Genomic DNA, 18,750 nt, shown 5'->3' on the forward strand with positions numbered 1-18,750 from the left:
CAGTGTATGAAGGCAAAACTGTATTTCTCTGTATTTAAACATCTTTGTAACAATGTTCTTTCATATAGGCTATGAATAGTAAACCGGCCAGCAAATTTGCTGGGATGATATGAGACTAATTTTTTGGAAGATGAATGAAAAGATCCCTCTTTGTTCATTTGTACCGGTACATTGTTTTCCCAAATTGTATTGGTGTGCCTTGCTTATTTATTTGGCACTTATGAATGCCATATTTTTTGTTCAATAAAAAAAATTCTACCATCACATTCCATTCACTCATCAACCATATGCTCTGCAATCTGGAATAGATTACTGGTTTACACCCAAATGCCATACATTTTATAGTGTGTTGTAAAACTTTAAATATAGTTTGAATTTACATGTTTAGGTTTTTTTCACAGCTATGCCGTTGTCTTTTTGCACAATTTGACAAAATCACTGCTTGATTGCACACGTGCAAAAAATATTATACCCACAAGTGATATTTACCTTGAATTGTCAACTTTTTTCACACATTTTTAATGTATTTACTTGAGCAAAGTCAATAAAATACAAAGAGATATTAGAATGTAGAATATAAATGAATCTATCTAAATACATGTACATAATCTGTATATATCTAATAGAGTAAATTACATCTATATATTTAAAAAATATGAATAATTTTCACATAAATATTGAAATGTTTTATTTCACTTGTCGTAGTTTTAAACATGTAAATATTTTAGGTTTCAGATTGAAAGTTTGGGTCTGGGAAAAGGGGGGAAAAAAAATTAAGGGAAAAAATGTGCAAGTTTTGTGATCTTTAATGTGATCTCCATATAATAATAATAAAAAAAGGTGGAAATGTAATAAAAAACCAACCATTGGGACATAGAAACATCTATTATAGAATATATACATACAGAAATAAGGTAAATATATATATTTGTATTATGTAACAAAATACGGTAAAACCAGTAATTTTTCCAGTAAATCTAACGTAATAATTTCTCTAATATTCATGATCTCTGCATGAAAAAATGATCTAATAATAATATAATTCATGTAAATAGCATAAAACTCTTACCAACACACATAAGAGTTATATTCCATTCACAAAAACCCAGTGTTTTGATAAATGATCTAGACTTTCAAAACAGATTTCAATACAATACATTTTTTCAAGTAAAAACATTTTACAAGTCAGTGTTTACAATAAACAATAACATATTAGCAAAAATTAAGAGTGTGAATCAAAAGAAGCTTTTTGGCAGTTTGAAAAATGGATCTTTAAAAAGCAATGGGCTAAATGTAGAAATATTGAATATGGCCTCTGATGGAAACGTATGCTGTTTCTCAAATAAAGCTGTTATATTATTGCTGTTGGTTTGCTGACAGTTAAAAATAAAATGTGCATAATGAAAACTGCACAGGCTAAATGTTTAATTCAATTTATACAACAATCACTAGTTAGTACCATAGAAATAGATGAGTCATTAATGTTAAAAAGTACTCATACATGTAGGTGTTTTAACCATAAACTTGACTTTATGCTATAAAAAGCCATTTTCCACTGAGAACTAAGCCAAAAACAACAGACAAGACATTAGATCGCCAAAATAACAGGCGTATAACAATAAATTATGCACTTTTATATCTTTCCATTTAACTTGTCATTCAAGATTTACAGGTTCACAACTTCAGAGCTTTCATTATCCGTACCACTTTTCACTTGCCATTACCATAAATAAAAAATACCTTTGGCCGAGGTATTTATGGAGGTAATTTCTCTACCATAACCATAAAAAAAGTACCATAAAGAATATAATACCATAATTCATGAATATTTTGTATAATATTTTAACAATTGTTGGGCGCTTTCTTCCAAACAGCCAGTGTTAAACTGCAGCCGGTGTTAAACTGCAGCCGGTGACTGCATGTTGATTCCAGATGTCTCACTTGCAAACTCATCACTCTCTTCTGGCTCCCTTGTTTGAGCACTCATCCCTCGGTCTACAAAATAATCAAAATATATATGTATATTATTTAAATTCAATTAACAGGTAACTTCTATAAGCACAAAAAAATTTGTCTCAACAGATTTCGGAAAGATCCTCTTCCATCTTTTTAACTCAATATTAAGTAACTTGCATTTGTTTTGTAGATTAAATTATTATAATGTCACAACAAGAAACTGCACTGAGTTCTTCAGACAAGAAGCTTTAAATCATCTCTGCAGAACTAATCTGTTATGCACTGAATAATGTTTGTTAATGCTAATGAAAATTATAATGAAGTGGTTTATAGTGATGAAATATTTGTGGCTTTAATAAATGCATGTAGCTCTACACAAACATACACACACCAAAAAAAAAAAGAAACTTCCTCTTACTTTCAACTTTTTCCCCTCCCCATCAAATTTCTTAATGTGTAAATATTTGTATGAACATAAAAAGATTCAACAACAGACATAAAGTGAACAAATTTCAGACATTTGACGAACAGAAATGCAATAATGAGTCTCTGGACAATATCAAATATATCAAAAGTAACAGTCAGCATCTTGTGTGACCAACAGCTACGTGCATCTCACCCTCATAGACATGCAAGTTCTCTAACGTCTAACATGTGGCTTGGCACTAGGAGGACGATCAGCTGTCTATCCTTTCTCCCACTAGCACTGTCTTAGGCGTCTTACATCACAGACATTGCTCTGTTCACATCTGCAGTCCTCATGCCTCCTGCAGCAGGACTATAGCATGTTCACGCAGGTGATCAGGGACCCTAGCCATCTTTCTCCTGGTGTTTTTCCAGATTCAGTAGAGAAAGCTTTCTTTAGTGTCCCAAGTTAGAACTGTGACCTTACCTGCCTAACATCTGTAAACTCTTAGGCCCCGTTTACACGATGGGAAAACGCAGATATTTCCCTGCGTTTTGGCCTGTCATTTACACGAAAACGCCGTTTTTATCCCTGAAAACGATTATTTCTAAAAACTCCGGCCAAAGTGGAGATTTCTGAAAACGCCGGTTATGTGTTGCCGTGTCAACTGGGAGAAACGGGGTTTTAGGTTCTCAAACGTCACATTATGCGCCAGAAAATGCTTATGTCATGTGAGCGCCCTATGTTTATAGTTTGTTTGGCTACTGTTTGATCATGGATGCTGTTAAGGTGGTACTCATTTTTACTTTTGTGAAAAAAAAAAAATGAAAAAAAAAAATACTTTTGTGCAAACGCTTTTGGCCTGTTTGCATTTGCAAAACACAACTGCTGAACTATATCGAGGAGCAGAGGCGAAGGAGTACACGAAAATCAGCATTTTTACAGCAGCTTTTCCTTCCAAGACGCCGGTACATTGCCTCCCAACATCTGTTGTTTTGAAAGGAACTGGAAGTCGCTCGTGCTATTTGTTGTTGTCGATTTTAAGGATTCTGATTGGCTTGCATGGCTTTATCCTTCCCCATACGCTCCCTCCCTCCGCTGCCCATAGGTTATGATGGCGCTCGAAGGCGAATTTTATGCGGGTTGATGTAAACGACAACTTTTTTGAAAACGATGTTGTGTGCACGATGTTATTTTTGAAAACGGAGGGGGGAAAATATTAGTTTCTCTAAATACCCGGCTATGTGTAAATGTGGCCTTAGTGTCCTAAGGACTTTTCCGCAGGTGCAGGTGCAATTGTTTATGGTTCATTGTAAAACATTGTTTAAACCGTTTCCAGTAATGGTCAGTAAAGTTTATTTGGATTTTACAAAATTATATTTAAAATACAGTATCCTGAAAAAGGGACGTTTATATATACAGTATATATTTGTTCAATTGTATTTGATGGACGTGTATCAGTTTGTTGAAAGCATTCAAATAATACATACAAAATGTGTCTATTGCTTACTGGGCTTGGTTAGATAATGGGGGTCTAGTATTCGGCCTTATATTTGTCACTACAGTAGCGCTTTAAGTTATAAATGGCAATTTGTGACCTGATGCATTCAAAGTACCGATCAAACAGATGCGTTCATGATAACCAGCATCCATGACTATACTACATGGGTCATAAATCAGCTCAGCTTGAATGAAATTCCTTCTTAAAGCAGCTTCTCGTGTTGTCTGAAGAACCCAGAACTGTCCCCCACCAAACATTTGTTTGTATACAGTTGTGGAATCCATTTACAATTGATTTGGACACTTACATAACGAGTCTCCGGATGATAGCAGATCAGAAGTTAAAATCCTCCCCTCTTCATAAAGCTCTATTTTCTCAACCAGTCGCTGCCTCACAGGGTTGATAAATACTTTCTGGTCAGAAAAATCTGTAAAGATTCAGACAGAGAATGAAACCGGGACCAGCAGAAAGATATAACAACATACATTCAGAATAATGCTTCTTTAAATATTTATGATGTTCCTAATCTATCGGTTTAAATTACAAATATTACCTTCATTCGGACTGGACTGTGATGGGTTTTCCTCTAAAGAACTGCTTATTTTAGTGCTCTGAACACCACAGGCCCCACATGACGGCGACTGAGGTCTGCTACAGTGACTTGTCAAGTACTGAGAGAAGCCTTGACTCTCATCTGATTCACATGGCATGCCAGAGGAATGTGACGCCCATGATTCAGCATTCAACTCTGACTCGGAGCAGCTAGTCATTTCAGAGGCCAAGGTGGGGAAGATAGGCTTGTGAAGGCAGGGGTATGTGTTCTCTTGAGGGTGGAGTTTGGAGAACTGATGGGCGAGAGAGTCCAGGGAGCTGTTGTCGGAGCGCAGAGGCTCAGGGGTGGATGGGTGAGATGATACAGGAGATATTCTGACCATGGTCGATCTGCCAGAGGTATTCAACCCTGAATGCACATCTTGAAGTGCTTTGAACACCTATAAAACACCAATAGAGCCAGAATAAGTCTATAATTCTAACTAAAACATTATTATGAAGGGGTATTATTGTTTCTAAAAATGTCCAATTGTTAGCCAGAAAGTAAATTTATTGAAAACATATTTCGTGAATACTTCCCATTCAAAAAGTTCAGAAGTTTGGAGTAATTAAGATCTAATTCATGTTTTTGAAAGAAGTTTCTACTGCTCACCAAGGCTGCATTTACTTTATCAGAAATACAGTAAAAACAGTAATATTGTGAAATATTTTATTCTATTTAAAATAACTTATTACAAACAAATAGCATTTGAATAGATTCTCCTACTTCTTTCATGGGAGGCCTCTTCTTCCTCCGTCGTTCCAAACATTGACATGCCATTTGAGAAATTTCCATTGATCCATGAGGGTTAGGTGAGTCTTTAGTTATTAATCGAGGATCCAGATGTTTCCTGCAGATGTTCTCCGCTGCGTGAGCATAGGACAGCTCCCGCGAGTGCTTCCCTTTGCTGAAATTTCGCCCATCATCTTCCTCCTCTTTAACCAGATCTTTCTGTGAAAAATAACAGATTTAATCACCTGCCATTAACACCAACTCTACACTAACAAATGTTACTATAATATGACTTCAGCTCTTCTCACCAAGTAAACAGCTTTGGATTGGCCATCGACCTCAAGAGCCTGCCGTCCAGTAAGTATCTCTAGCATGACCTGCGGTACGAGAGAAACTGGAGTGTTACTTTATGAAAGATGGAAAGCTGGAAGACGTTTGCACCATCTGTTTACGAACATGAACCAGAAAAGATTTCTTCAACAACAACAACTCACACCCATATAAGTGGACCAAAAAGTAGTTTTTACATTGGCCTTGAAAGTGAGCTGAAATCTCCTTAGGTGTGATGGAGTCTCAGTCCATTTTCAATTTACAATGGGTTCTTTTTTGTGGATCTCAGCCCACTTGAATGTTATTGCAATAAAATATTGTTGATGTGGATGATGGTGAACTTTTGAGTACAATCAGGTGGTCGAAGTTATAATAACTTTTTGCCATTTAAAGGGGTAGTTCACCTCAAAATGAAAATTCTGTCATCATTCCAAACCTGTAAGACTTTCGTTCATCTTCGGAACACAAATGTAGATATTTTTAATGAAATCTGAGAGCTTTCTGTCCTTCCATTGACAGTCTACGCAACTACCACTTTGACGCTTCAAAAAGTTCATGAAGAGATCGTAAAACTAATCCATATGAATCAAGCAGTTTAGTCCAAATTTTAGTCCAAATATGGTAAACAGAATTACTTGTATTACATCCACACATATAAACATTCATCAGTGCACACGGTAAACAGAAGCTCAATCATGTTTGCTTGACGTGTGAGAACCAATGAGGTTCATTCTTGTGTTACGAAGCACCTTTGAGCTTCAGCAAGAACCAATGAGGTTTGTTCTCAAGCGTCAAGCAGGTTTGTTTAAGTTCGCTGATCAACGTTTATATGTGAATAAAAGTAAATTAAATCTGCTCATCATATAAAGCCATTGAGGCTCTTCAGAAAATGTGGACTAAACCGCTCAATTCATATGGATTAGTTTTAAGAATTTACGAAATTTACGAAAGTTTATGAACTTTTTGAAACCTCAAAGTGGTAGTTGAATAGACTGTCTATGGAGGGACAGAAAGATCTCAGATTTCATAAAAAATATCTTTATTTGTGTTCCAAAGATGAATGAAAGTCTTTCATGTATGGAACGACATGAGGGTGAGTAATTAATGACAGAATTTTCATTTTTAGGTGAACTATCCCTACAATGAGATTTTGCTTTCACAATGCATGTCTTAAAAGATGCATCTCACCACTCCAAAGCTGTAGATGTCGATCTCCACTCCTAGCTGTCCATCCTTCAGGTATTCTTCTGGGAGGTATGCGAGAGTTCCCCGTACCGTTGCAGTGTGAGCCACCGTGGACGTTTTGCCTGGGGTTTTGCTGGGGCTCCAACATAAACGCGCCAATCCAAAGTCCCCCAGCTTGGGCTCCAGGTGATCCCCTAAAAGGATGTTAGAGCTGAGGGAAGATGACTGGTTTGTGAAAGAAGCCTGGTGCATCCCTAATGGTTAACATGAAACCAACACATAATGTAATTTGCAACGCATTTAATTCATTTGACTTAGGCTATGTGAACAATATATTCAACAAAAAGGTAAAATGGGGCTGCAGTTGATTTTATCTTAGTGTGAGAATTCATGCTTGAAAATTTCCCTTTTTCTGGTGCTGGTATTTTAATAAAACCAGTAGCAAACAAGTGAACTGACCCAAAAGCTTGAAGCTATTTTGTTTTTCATGGATTTAAACCCATCCCAATCTAAAAGTACTTTGCGCCCATCACATTTGTAAAACCTGAAGTCACTGCACTCACATTGCACTAAAGGCACCAGCGGAGAATGAATCTGTATACGTGAAAACTGATCTAAAGCCCTGAGTTGGATGGTCACCTGGGTCAATATGATTCCAACCTTTTATGCAACAACAATGTGATTCTCAGAAGCTCAAGCTATGATGTTTGGCTTTTTAGAGAGAATTTTCAGTAATGTCTAAGTCATTTCAAACTGACACCTGTTTGCAATTGTATACAAGCAAAACAAAATTAGATAAAACCCCACAATTACTGCATTTTCTGTCACTTCCAAGAACTCACAATAATCCAGATCGGTACTATACGGTTATCCGGACCACACGTGACCATACGTAAATGTACTATACGGTTAACCTAACCCTAACCCTACCCAAATAGGTGTGGTCCGGATAACCGTATAGTTCCTCTGATTCAAAAAGTCTAAAGATCTAAACTTCATAGAGCCTAAACATACACTACCATTCTAGTCTCTTATGCGAACCAAGACTGTATTTATTTGATCAAAAATACAGTAAAAACAGTAATATTCCTGAAATATTACTACAATTTTAAATAACAGTTTTCTTTTTTGTTATATTTTAAAATGTGATTTATTTCTGTGACGGCAAAGCTGAATTTTCAGCATCATTACTCCAGTCTTCGGTGTCACATGATCCTTCAGAAATCTTTCAAATATGCTAATTTGGTGCTCAAGAAACATTTCGTATTATTATTAAATGTTCAAAACAGTTGAGATGCTTAATATTTTTGTAGAAACCATGACACGTTTGTTTTTTCAGGATTCTTTGATAAATGGAAGGTTCAAAAGAAAAGCTTTTTTTTTTTTACTGAAATCATTTGTAATACTAGAAAATGTCTTTACTGTCATTTTTGAACAATTTAATGCATCCTTGCTGAATAAAAGTATTACATTTCTTTCAGAATAAAAAAAAACTGACCACAAACTTTTGAATGGTAGAGTTCATGTGGTTTACATGTTCTTGCACTCACCTCTTGATATCTCCATGAATAAGTGCAGGTGAGCAAGAATGCAGGTACTGAATAGCTTTCGCAGTGCCCAGTACCACATTTACACGCTGTGACCAAGAGAGGGCGTTGCTGTCCTGAAAGAAACAAGCATCGTGAATAACACAGACCTATGCCATGAAAGGGTTAGATTACATAGAATTAACTTCTGTCATCATTTACTTACCTTCATGGTATTCCAAACACAAATGACTTGTTCAGTGACAAATGATTTGACTAGCGAGATTTAAGTTCACAATTCCGATTTATCCCTCAGATTGATTTTTTTCTTTTTTTTGGTATAGCCGTTCACATTGTGGTTTTAAATGTGGCCAATATCAGATTTCAGTGTGAACAGATCATGGTCCCAAACTGACCCGCATGTGCAAGAGAACAATAAAAAGATGTCACGCAGCATGCTGTCATACAGAAATAAACAAGGAGGACATTAAAGTAAGTGATTCTGATTATTTATAGTGTGATCTGCCACGGAAGCCACAAGCCAGCGAATCTGTGCGCAGATGATATAAAAAACAAAGAAGAGGATGCGGGGAAAAAAAAACGTTTTATGACACGAGCCCTCATGTTTTGTTTGTATATAGAGCTGTCACTGTAATACTTATAAGTTCTGACACATCACTGTCCTTCACTCACTACCTTTCGCAACTGTCTTAACTTCGGGTTTTTAAAATCTTTGAAGTGACTCCCATGAACGCAGAATTATGACGAATGTTGCTCTAGAGTGGCGTAAAAGTCGCATGAATTATGATATGATGGTTCAGACTGCGGTCGCATTGCAAAACATCTGACAAGTATCAGATTTAGGACCAGAAGTGGCCAAATCAGAATTAAAAAGATCAGATTGCATGTTGTTTGTGAAAAAAAGATCAATCACATTTGAGCAAAAAAAAAAAATCTGATTTGGGCCACATTTACCTGCAGTCTGAGCGCCACGCTGACAGGATGCACGCATAGTGACACATGCCATATCTTGTCATTGACGTCAAACTTTGCGTAATAAGTTGTGATGCACAATATTTGAACGTACAAGCCTGCAAATGAGATTTGACAGAGGAGATGATTTTCAGTAGCCTGGGTAAACCCAGACAACTTCCGGCAAATTTAGATTTGCTCTGGTAGTAGTCTGGCAAAGAGCTCATTCAAGCCCATTTCCATGGCCTCGAAATTGCGGCACCAATCATAAACGTTGAGGCGGGCTTTACAAGATGACGATCGCTCTGATTGGTTTTACGTCTCGCCTATCCCCAGAGGCATTTGAGCGACGTCCACTCCGTTGGTGAAGCGCACCAACTTTTAAATGCATTATTATATTCAAATTGCAAACACATGAGGACAGTCTCCATGAAAGACCCACTGGCAGATGAACGTGCTACTACATTTCTCTCCGAAACGGTACGAAATTAAATTAGATTTAATAGAGGATTTTAACTGTGACAAGATGATTGACAGGGCAGTTTACGTGACGGGATGCACGCGACAGATCCGTCCGATAAAGATGACGAAGTAGTATGTCCCAAAGCTTGCCTACTTTTTTGCTACACATTCAAAAGTAAATACATTTTCTTCACAAAAAGAGTACATACTTTTATGGCGTAGTGTAACTTTGGGACACCGCATATGGCTTTACACGATGCCGATCGCTCTGATTGGTTTTAGGAGTTTTAGGTCTATCCAATTGCGCCCAGAGGCATTTGAGCGACGTCCGTTGGTGACGCCCCTTTGGAAATGAGTTATTAAAGGAGCTTTGCCAGACCATAACTCAGTTACTACTGAGAATGGTCTGGTTTTACTTTTAACCAGGCTAGATTTTCAGCAAATAACGATTTTATTTCATTCTATCGTATGACTTCAGAACACTTAAAACATGAGTCATACAAACTGCTTTTAGTGGTGTTTTTTTTTTTCTTTTTCTTGTGCTTGACAGCCTTGCCCCACATTCACTTTCACATTATGTCATTCAGGTTTGTAAAAGCATGAGGGTGAGTAAAATGATGACAGAATTACGCCTTCAAGTGACATACTAAATCATGAAGCCGAGCCCTAGCAAAAGTGGTAACTCACCTTACAGCGAAGTCGGTCCTCTAAAGAGCCATTCGGCATATAAACATATATGAGACAATAAGTTTGTCCTTCTATACAGTAGCCAACAAAGTCCATTATGTTGGGATGCCTGTATCTGCGGAATAAGAAAACATGTTAGATTGTATTACTTAACATTTAATGAGAGCATTATAGTAGCTGAAGGAAGCAAGGCTTGAAAGTGTGGCTGAAAAATGTGTCAGAAAAAAATGACCTAATTAAGAGACAACAGGATGACAACTAACCACAAAAAAGATTTGGAGGGTAGGCTGGAGACTTTCATTTTTTGCTCATGAAGAGGTGTTGTGCATAAAGAGCAATCAAATTTCAAGCGGGTAAGTCCCATTCTGCACTTCTGTTGAACAAACATAAATGAATCATAGCCAGACTGAAAAAAAGCTAGTTAAAGGCTGGCCCACACTAAAAGATGTTTAAAATCTTATCAGTCTTTTAAAATGTGAGAGACCACAAACATGACTATAACAAAACACAGATTTAATAGTTTTGTTTCCATCGTGTGTGGAGTGCCGCGGTGTGACCAAGCACATCACACACTAACAGGTTCCATTCACAAACAACAAGTCCAGACTGTGAACACGGGGCCAAACGTGACTTTAGAGTAAACAAACATGGCAGACCACAAGCAAGAAGAAATGGCGATAATAGTGTTTGGACTGCTTTTTACGGAACATTTTACAGAAAAGTCTGAATGAGGTTGTGTTATGCTTCGGTCTTCCGTCAGCCAGCTTTCTGATTGGGAATCGTTTCATTCCATGTGACAATCTAGAGTGCGTGCACGTTTGTTTCCCCCACATGTTGGATATTTATGATAAGAGATCGCTGCGGCCCTGACGTTCTTCAGAGCAGATTCAACTACTCGACACACCTCACCCCACCGGAAAATCTGAAGATAATCTGTAGAACTATCAAGATATTTGGGACTTTACCTAGGATTGTCGGAAGGGGAGAATTGGGCCCAAAATAGTCTCAATCATCTTGTAGTGTGTGGCAGCCTTTAGACAAATCAGGAAAGACAGATTTAAAGCACGAGAGAAGGAAGCATAAGCCAGAGGAGCAGAGGACGGACAGACAGTTTCTTACTGTGAGAGATTTTCCACTTCCGTCCTGAAACTTTCCTTCACAACATTCCAATCCAAATGAGAGTCCTGCTCCGAACATCCAAATTGAAAAAGAGAGAGAAAGGACATGGATGTTTAAGAAACTGAATGACTCAACAACAGAACGAGCAAACTCTCATAGATGTTTGTTTTAGTACCTCTTTCAGCTTCTTCACAGCAAACTCAGTGTTTCTCATCACAGCTTGATACACGTGCCCGAAACCTCCTTCACCGATCTGCTTGCATGGGGAAAAGTTGCATGTGCCTCTCTGTATTTCCTCAAACGGCCAGCTCATCGCAGTGGAGTAAAGCGGCGGGGGATCCACACGGTTCTTGCATGGGCACTGTGAACAAACACAAAAGTGTCAGTGGATTAAGAAACTAAAAAGGAAGAAAAACATGATGACTAAAGGAAGAGTCATGCTGACTAATGCCTAGACAACACTATAAAAACAGAGTGACTGCTCAAACCTATCAAGTCTTTTTTTATTAATACTTTTAATGGCTGAATTTTTTAACTCAAATAAAGCACCTCTTCCGCTATATTTGAGGTTCTTGAATCAATGGAGTCCAGATCGGGCGGTGGAGGGCTAGGCTTGGGTAGAGGCCTGATTTCTGGAAAAACAAAACAGCTATATTAAAAATATATGTTTTACCACAGATATCATAAGGTGCAAGCACTGTAGAAAGTATAAGATGTTACCGTGAACAGGGAGAAACTCTTTGACAAAGCTGACTTTACTGATTTGACATGCAGTGGCTTGTGGTACCGCTGAAGCTGACTGCTGCTCCGAACGAGACTGCGGTTTACGTCTACCTTTGGAAATGCATACAAAAGAACATTAATGGATTTGTTATCCAACTATAATAAATTGCACAAACCTGAAATATATCAGTTGGTAAATTTTTTCTCAAAAATTACACATCTATAATACCGTGTTTTTTAGTATTATTTAAGTATATTATTTATTTATTTTGAATTAGCTTTTATTTTTCAATTTTCAGTTTTCATTTTAAGTTTAGTTTAAGTTTTAGTCACTTTGTTATGTGCTTGTCATTTTTATTATAGTATTTTTTATACTATATTTAGCTTTCATTTATTTCTATTTCAGTTTTAATATTTCAACTTAAACTTATTTCAGATGGTTACAAAGGCAATATTTCTATTTTCTTTTTATTCCTTACAGTTCTCTTAATTTTAGTCTTTTATCTAATATCTTAAGTTGTCTGTGTGTTATTTATATAATTAAATGCTGTATATAATTTCAGCTTTATTTAAATTACCAAAAACGATTTGAAATCATTCAAGTTAACAATAACAACACTGCTCTAATATTATTACTGAAGATAGACAAAAAATAGGACAAATTCTTAAAAACATTTTTTTAGTGTGCAAATATAGTGTATAGATGGCTTCATTTCAATCTCATTTGCAATTAAATTAGTCATAACAAATCTATCTGCATTCTCTTTCTTTCTCTCTCAGTGTGACCACAGCAGAGAAATGTCACATTTGACAGCATTGTGCTTGTTTGTTCTTCACAACTTAAATGTGAAACGCTGGGAGTTCCTTGACAATAAAGTGCATGAACAAAGATGAAGCGAGTTTCATAACAACCACGAAACCCATCTGATAATCTGTCTGGTTAGGGCATCAGCTGTGGTGGAGACAACAGAAGCAAGCAAAAGAACACATAGGCTACAATGAGAGAAAAAAAGAAAAAAATCATGCATACATTCAAGGATGATATCACGGGGCCGAAACCACTGCAAGCCTTCAAGAATCTGCACCAATTCCCCAACTGTCCCATTACGACAGCCCCATTTGTGCATGAGGATGTCTGTGCGCCTGGGGCTTTGTTCCAAAAGGCGTAGTTCAGTCTGATCAGATATTACCCGTGAAGCTGCAATTGACATAAAAGCACTTTTTAAGTTTAGTTTCCACCAAAATACCTTAGTAACTACAGCACAAAAAAAAAAAAAAAAAAAAAAAAAACATAACTAATTAATATGGAATCATTCATGCCAAAACTTGAAAGAATCCTAATTATGTAGTCGTAGCTGATCACATTGTTAAGTTCTAGCTTACATACTAAAAATGGACAACATAGCCATAAAACTAAACTTATTTCAACTAATTCCCAATCCCAGATGATTCCACATTGAGGAAAAGACCAAATACAGCTGTGATTTAACCATGTGACTTATCAAATCTCAGCATCTCATCTGAATGAATGGACACAACATACGCTCCAAACAACATCAGTAAACCATGTCCTCTGCTGAACAAATTTTGTTTTTACAAACAAGCTTTTTTTAATCATATTAATTAATTTCCCCGTTTATTTACTCCAATATCATTCATCATCAGGCCAGGGCAACAATCCTGACACTTAGCATAACATTCTAGTTACCTCGAATACATTAATTAAAAAAAACAAATATCACTACAGAGATTTACAAAAGTTATTCACAACTAAACGCAAGAAACAAACCCTTGCTGTAAAGAAATAAACGTTTCACAAACTGAACAGAAACTGAACTTTTGACGTCACCGCTCAGATGGCTAAGTGAGTTAGCGAGTACGCTAATCCTCTAGTGTTCGAGTTAAATAAAGAAAACACTATACATAAAGATAAATACATTAATCTTACCGAACAATATCCAGTCTGAGTGTGAAAGTGAGTCCATAATCCGTGTAAAGTGACTCATAACACACGCGGGTAAGTTGTACAGAAACTCCTGGTCAAACTCCGCTTCAGACATTTTCAAAAACCCTCGGTGTTTTAACTGACTTTATTAGATGTGTACGTCTTGTCTCTCTCTCTCTTTTAATATTGCTTTACGTGGTTCTTACACACAGGAGTTTCTTGCGGCTGTCACTTGTAGTAGTGGTCTTGTTTTCTTCTACCACAGCCGTCACGAATCGTATTAATGGCGATTGCCTGGCAGGCAGTGGTTCATGAATATTTATTGCGTCACCTATTGTGAGGTTGCGTCATCTGCTTAATATTCATGAGCTACCGCTTCACCGCACGGAAAGATCGCACCCCTGACTACCGCTTTTTTTTTTTCTATTTTCATTTGCCTTTCTTTTTTTTTGGAATTTCTATTGTATTGTGAGACATGTGATATGTTATTCTGATGTAATATGGAAGTTACTCATGTACATGCTATTTGTTGATAATAAAGCATAAAAAAATAGCAACTGTAATATTCGGGGAAAAAACTGACTACCGCCCAACTTTCTAACGTCAGCAGTTCATATCTACTTTCAGAGGCCCAACGTCACATTACATTTATTAACAATCATAGTCATCACCTTCACCATAGTATTTACGTTCTTAAAATCTTTCGCCACTTCGTATAGCTTACTCACATCTTCCATTTCCTTTTTTCCACATTTAGTAATAGGGTAAATTTCCCTGTGCTCGTGTTTTTTTCAATATGCCAGACAAATTTGTCGGTGGATTCAGCGATACACTATTATTTCCCTCTGAAACATATTTAAGTTGCATTTATTAGTGATTACTATAAAGGTGAACTCAATATAAAATATAATCAGGCGTTTTTGTTTGAGGTTAAACTGCAAAATCTCAGAGAAAATCTCCCAGCGAAACTGAAACATTACTTTTCCAGATTGCAGTTATCAGTGCTTTTCCTAGTTTCATTCACGTTCCTTTTCTCAAATGATTCAATTATAGACAACAAAGCCCTAATGATGAACACAATCTGACTTATCTTATAATGATAACAACAATAACATCGTGTTTTGTTTATGATGTGAGTGAAATAAATGTTAAAGACAGAGAGCAGGTAAATGTTGTTTACTATTGTGTATCTGTTACATACGGCAAACAAATGATACAGTAACACAGTACTATAAAAGTAGACACAAACTATACTTTTCACTTTCAGGAAGGCAAGGACTCAGCTTGGCAGATGGCGAATAACCACTGACACTTAGTCTGTAGGATTGTTTGGTTAAAATAACATTTTTTTTTTTTAGATACATACTACCCATCCCTTTTATTTAAAACTAAATTAAAAAATAATATGAAAACAAAACAGCTTTGGACAAAGGTAAAAAATACATACAAAAAGTGAATGGGTGTTCTGCCGGGAAACATACTTTATAAAGTGCAGATCTTAGACTCATCCTTCCGGTCAAGGTTGAAGTATTTTTTGTCATAAAATGTCATGTTTGGATTGGAAGATTATGTTTGAGGCCAAGTTTTGTTTTTTTTACGGTTATGTTAAAATGGAGAATATTTCCCAACAAACACACGTCACTCATTAATCTGTGAAACATTCAACATATCAGGGATGAAAAACATCAAAATCCTATCGCTTTTTACATCATCAATATTGCCCAAATACATCTTCCTATAATGTTATCCTTTTTTTTCCTCAATTAAGAAAATAAAGCAAGGCAAACATGTTCTTGATTTCTATAAATCCTTAATACATCCAAAGCACTGAATACCAACAAGAGGCAAACACAGGACTCAGAATAAAAATACAACTACAGTATAAAGATAAATTCTATTACTGAAACTTCAAGGCACAAGACTATGTTAAATAGACCATGAACTTTCTACCACGGTGGAACTGGAATCTATTTCTTATAGTTTAACTTCTGTTTCATTTGACTTTAAATTGTCCTTCTTGCACGATTCAAAGTGCTGCATTTTAGTTATTAAGGGTACATTTCTTTTTACTTCAGTTCTACTGTTTAACAGAGTACAAATAAGAGACATACTAAAGGAGAAAACTCATATCGGATCTGCTGGGTATACTATCATAATATTGCTATCAAGATAAAAAGGTCTATTTCCAATGTTGGATTTAGAATTAAAAAAAAAAAAAAAAAAATTATGAAAAAAAAATGCTAATAATAAAAATAAATCTAACACCGAAATCTACAAATTACTCTAGCCACTACAATTGTTGATACAGCGGCATATGAAGCCCAAACTCAGCTACCAGTTAAATCATTAAAACAAAAAAACAAATACTTCAATGAAATAAATCTGTTCATATTAAACAGACCGAAGTGCACAGCTAGCCTTCATTGAACAAACATTCAGTATTTTAGACCTCATGAAAACCTTCGGATCCGGTTAGTGTGGTTGGGCTCAGCTCTTGGAGTGCTGTTTGAAAACATCTTATATATAATAGTAAAGGGCAAGCAATGTCCTATCTTCTAATGGCAATCATGCATATTGATACATGTTCACGTACATAGCATGTATTTTTGGCTACAGGGACACAAGGACATTCCAAAGCATATTTCACTGCCAGAGGCACAAATAACCCAAACAAACAAGAAAATAAAACAAACAAACCAACATATAAATAATAAAAGTAATTTTCTTATTCTGTCTTCACCCATTTGTAGGGCTCCATTTTTGTCAGTGGGCTTTGAGCGCTACAAAAGGCAAGAAGTTCATAAAGCAGAGGGGTTTTAACAATACATCATTTCTAGGTGGGCACAAAGGTCCAGCTGATGGAAGAGAGAAAAAAAAAAAGAAAAAAAAAAAAAATGTACAACAGTGAAACCTCTAGTTACAAAACACACACACACCAGTGCACATCCTACCTATGAAAAATGACCAAATAAAATCCAAGCGTTTGAGTAAATTCACCTTCCGCGTTGCTTCGTTGGGATAAAGGGGTTTCTTTAGAATCAAAGGTCACTTCAACCACCTTAGTAAGTCTCCCAAAATAAAGGCACTACCCTTTCTGTTTCAGCCAGACTGATGCAGCTTGTGAGTCGACACTTTAAACTAAGAGTTGTCGTGACTTCAATTCATGTCTGGAGGTTTCTTTCCGTCTGCATTATTCTTAACCTGTACCACTGAGAATGTGCTTGCAGAGCTCAAGCTAAAGGAATCCATTCTGCTCCCTCCATTCTCCTGCTGGAGTTTAGTCAGACCGGGGAGACGTTCACCGCAGACAGGTCACAACGTCAGCCGCCGGTTAAGTGAGCGCTCGAACTCTGACGAGGACAGAGAGTGAGCCGGTGGTGTTTGACAACACTTTAAAGTCTCTTGTTAGACCTCAAGCAATTAAACTGAGTTTGCCTTTACGTTCCTCTGACGTGAAAATCCATTTCCTTTATCTGCTTTTGACTACTTGAAATGATTACATAGCCCTTGTTCCGAGCGGAAACGCTCTTGTGTTCTCTGTGCCCCTTCCCAGTGAGGGTCGAGGGAGCAGGGGGCTGGAGGAAGAGAATGGAGACACTTTCATTCTTAACAATATTCGAGGGGAAAATGAAAAGATGCAATGCTCCTTGTGATTGTCAATTCTAAATTGAATCTCTTCATTTAGAGACGTTTGCTTTAAACGTATTCAAGATACCAAGAGGCTACTCTTAAAGCACACTTGAGAAAAAAGGACCAGTAAGCTCGCTCTCTCTCACATGCATTTGAACCCCTTATCGACCGCAAATATCAAAAACATCTCACTCAAGCTGAACTAACAGACGAAAAGATTACTGAGTGTTATGACGTGTATCAGCATTTATGTCGGTGGAAATGCACATCCATCACCCAAACCACAATAACCATGAATGGATAAGAAACTGAACGGAATACTTTGGGGGGAAAAGGCAAGCCATCTCACTCTGGGACTATTCAAATTTCAAAACAACAACTGCAATATCTAGAATATAAAATATTCATTTGTGATGCAATTAGATTCAGTGGTCTATGAAGATTGGTTATGCATTTATAAATACAGTGGCGTAGCGGACAGGCAGTGTGTGTTAGGGGGTCTGCGATAACCTCCAACCTCTCTTGCCTCCCCGAGTCCATTGATTTTTAACAGCCTCTAAAGCGTGTGCGGTGGGTTCGGTGGGGGGTAATTGAGAATGAATGGGGGAAATTTGCGATGCCTCCATTGCGTAATGATTGGATATGTTTGGTTTATGCAATAAATCCCGCCTCTTGTTTTTGTGTGTGTTCTGCCAGAATCAACAAAATTATGGCGTTAATGGGAAGATTAATTAGTAAGTAAACAACTCCGCCACTTAGATATCACTGCTTTATGTCACGTCAAAATCAAACTTGAAATGGCCTGAAAACATGATGACTGTCGGGGCTTTAAGTGAGCAATCAGTTTGGTGAAATTAAAGATATATCTTTGTGTCTGTGACAGTGTTTAGCGAGCTTGATGACAGATATCCGAAAATAAGTTGACTAGTAAAAAAGAACAGCTTAACATCAATTCACAAATGAAATATATTGTTACTGCCTTTC

At 36.8% G+C, this 18,750-nt stretch overlaps 1 protein-coding gene across 1 annotated transcript; it reads right to left on the reverse strand.

Annotated features, from left to right (window-relative positions):
- Positions 1–667: 667 nt before the first annotated feature.
- On the reverse strand, positions 668–14,432 carry irak1 (interleukin-1 receptor-associated kinase 1). The gene is made up of 14 exons (XM_079897178.1): positions 14,140–14,432; positions 13,222–13,389; positions 12,189–12,302; positions 12,018–12,100; positions 11,644–11,829; positions 11,469–11,533; positions 10,350–10,464; positions 8,253–8,365; positions 6,706–6,913; positions 5,496–5,564; positions 5,182–5,406; positions 4,417–4,855; positions 4,171–4,290; positions 668–1,995 (listed from the first exon to the last, which is right to left on the reverse strand). The coding sequence occupies exons 1-14, from the start codon at positions 14,249–14,251 to the stop codon at positions 1,898–1,900; spliced, it is 2,115 nt and encodes a 704-aa protein (XP_079753304.1). The 5' UTR covers positions 14,252–14,432; the 3' UTR covers positions 668–1,897.
- Between the last annotated feature and the right edge of the window lie 4,318 nt (positions 14,433–18,750).

The sequence above is a fragment of the Squalius cephalus genome (genome assembly GCF_949319135.1).
Source record: "Squalius cephalus genome assembly, chromosome: 16".
NCBI classification, from domain to species: Eukaryota; Metazoa; Chordata; class Actinopteri; order Cypriniformes; family Leuciscidae; genus Squalius; species Squalius cephalus.

What these genes read in the sequence shown, in the direction of transcription:
- irak1 (XM_079897178.1), bottom strand. Translation starts at nt 14,251, where the DNA reads ATGTCTGAAGCGGAGTTTGACCAGGAGTTTCTGTACAACTTACCCGCG. An exon ending in CCTCAAATATAGCGGAAGAG is followed by an intron (nt 11,830 to 12,017) that starts GTGCTTTATTTG and finishes GTTTGTTCACAG; the next exon opens with TGCCCATGCAAGAACCGTGT. An exon ending in ACAGTCCAGTCCGAATGAAG is followed by an intron (nt 4,291 to 4,416) that starts GTAATATTTGTA and finishes GAATCTTTACAG; the next exon opens with ATTTTTCTGACCAGAAAGTA.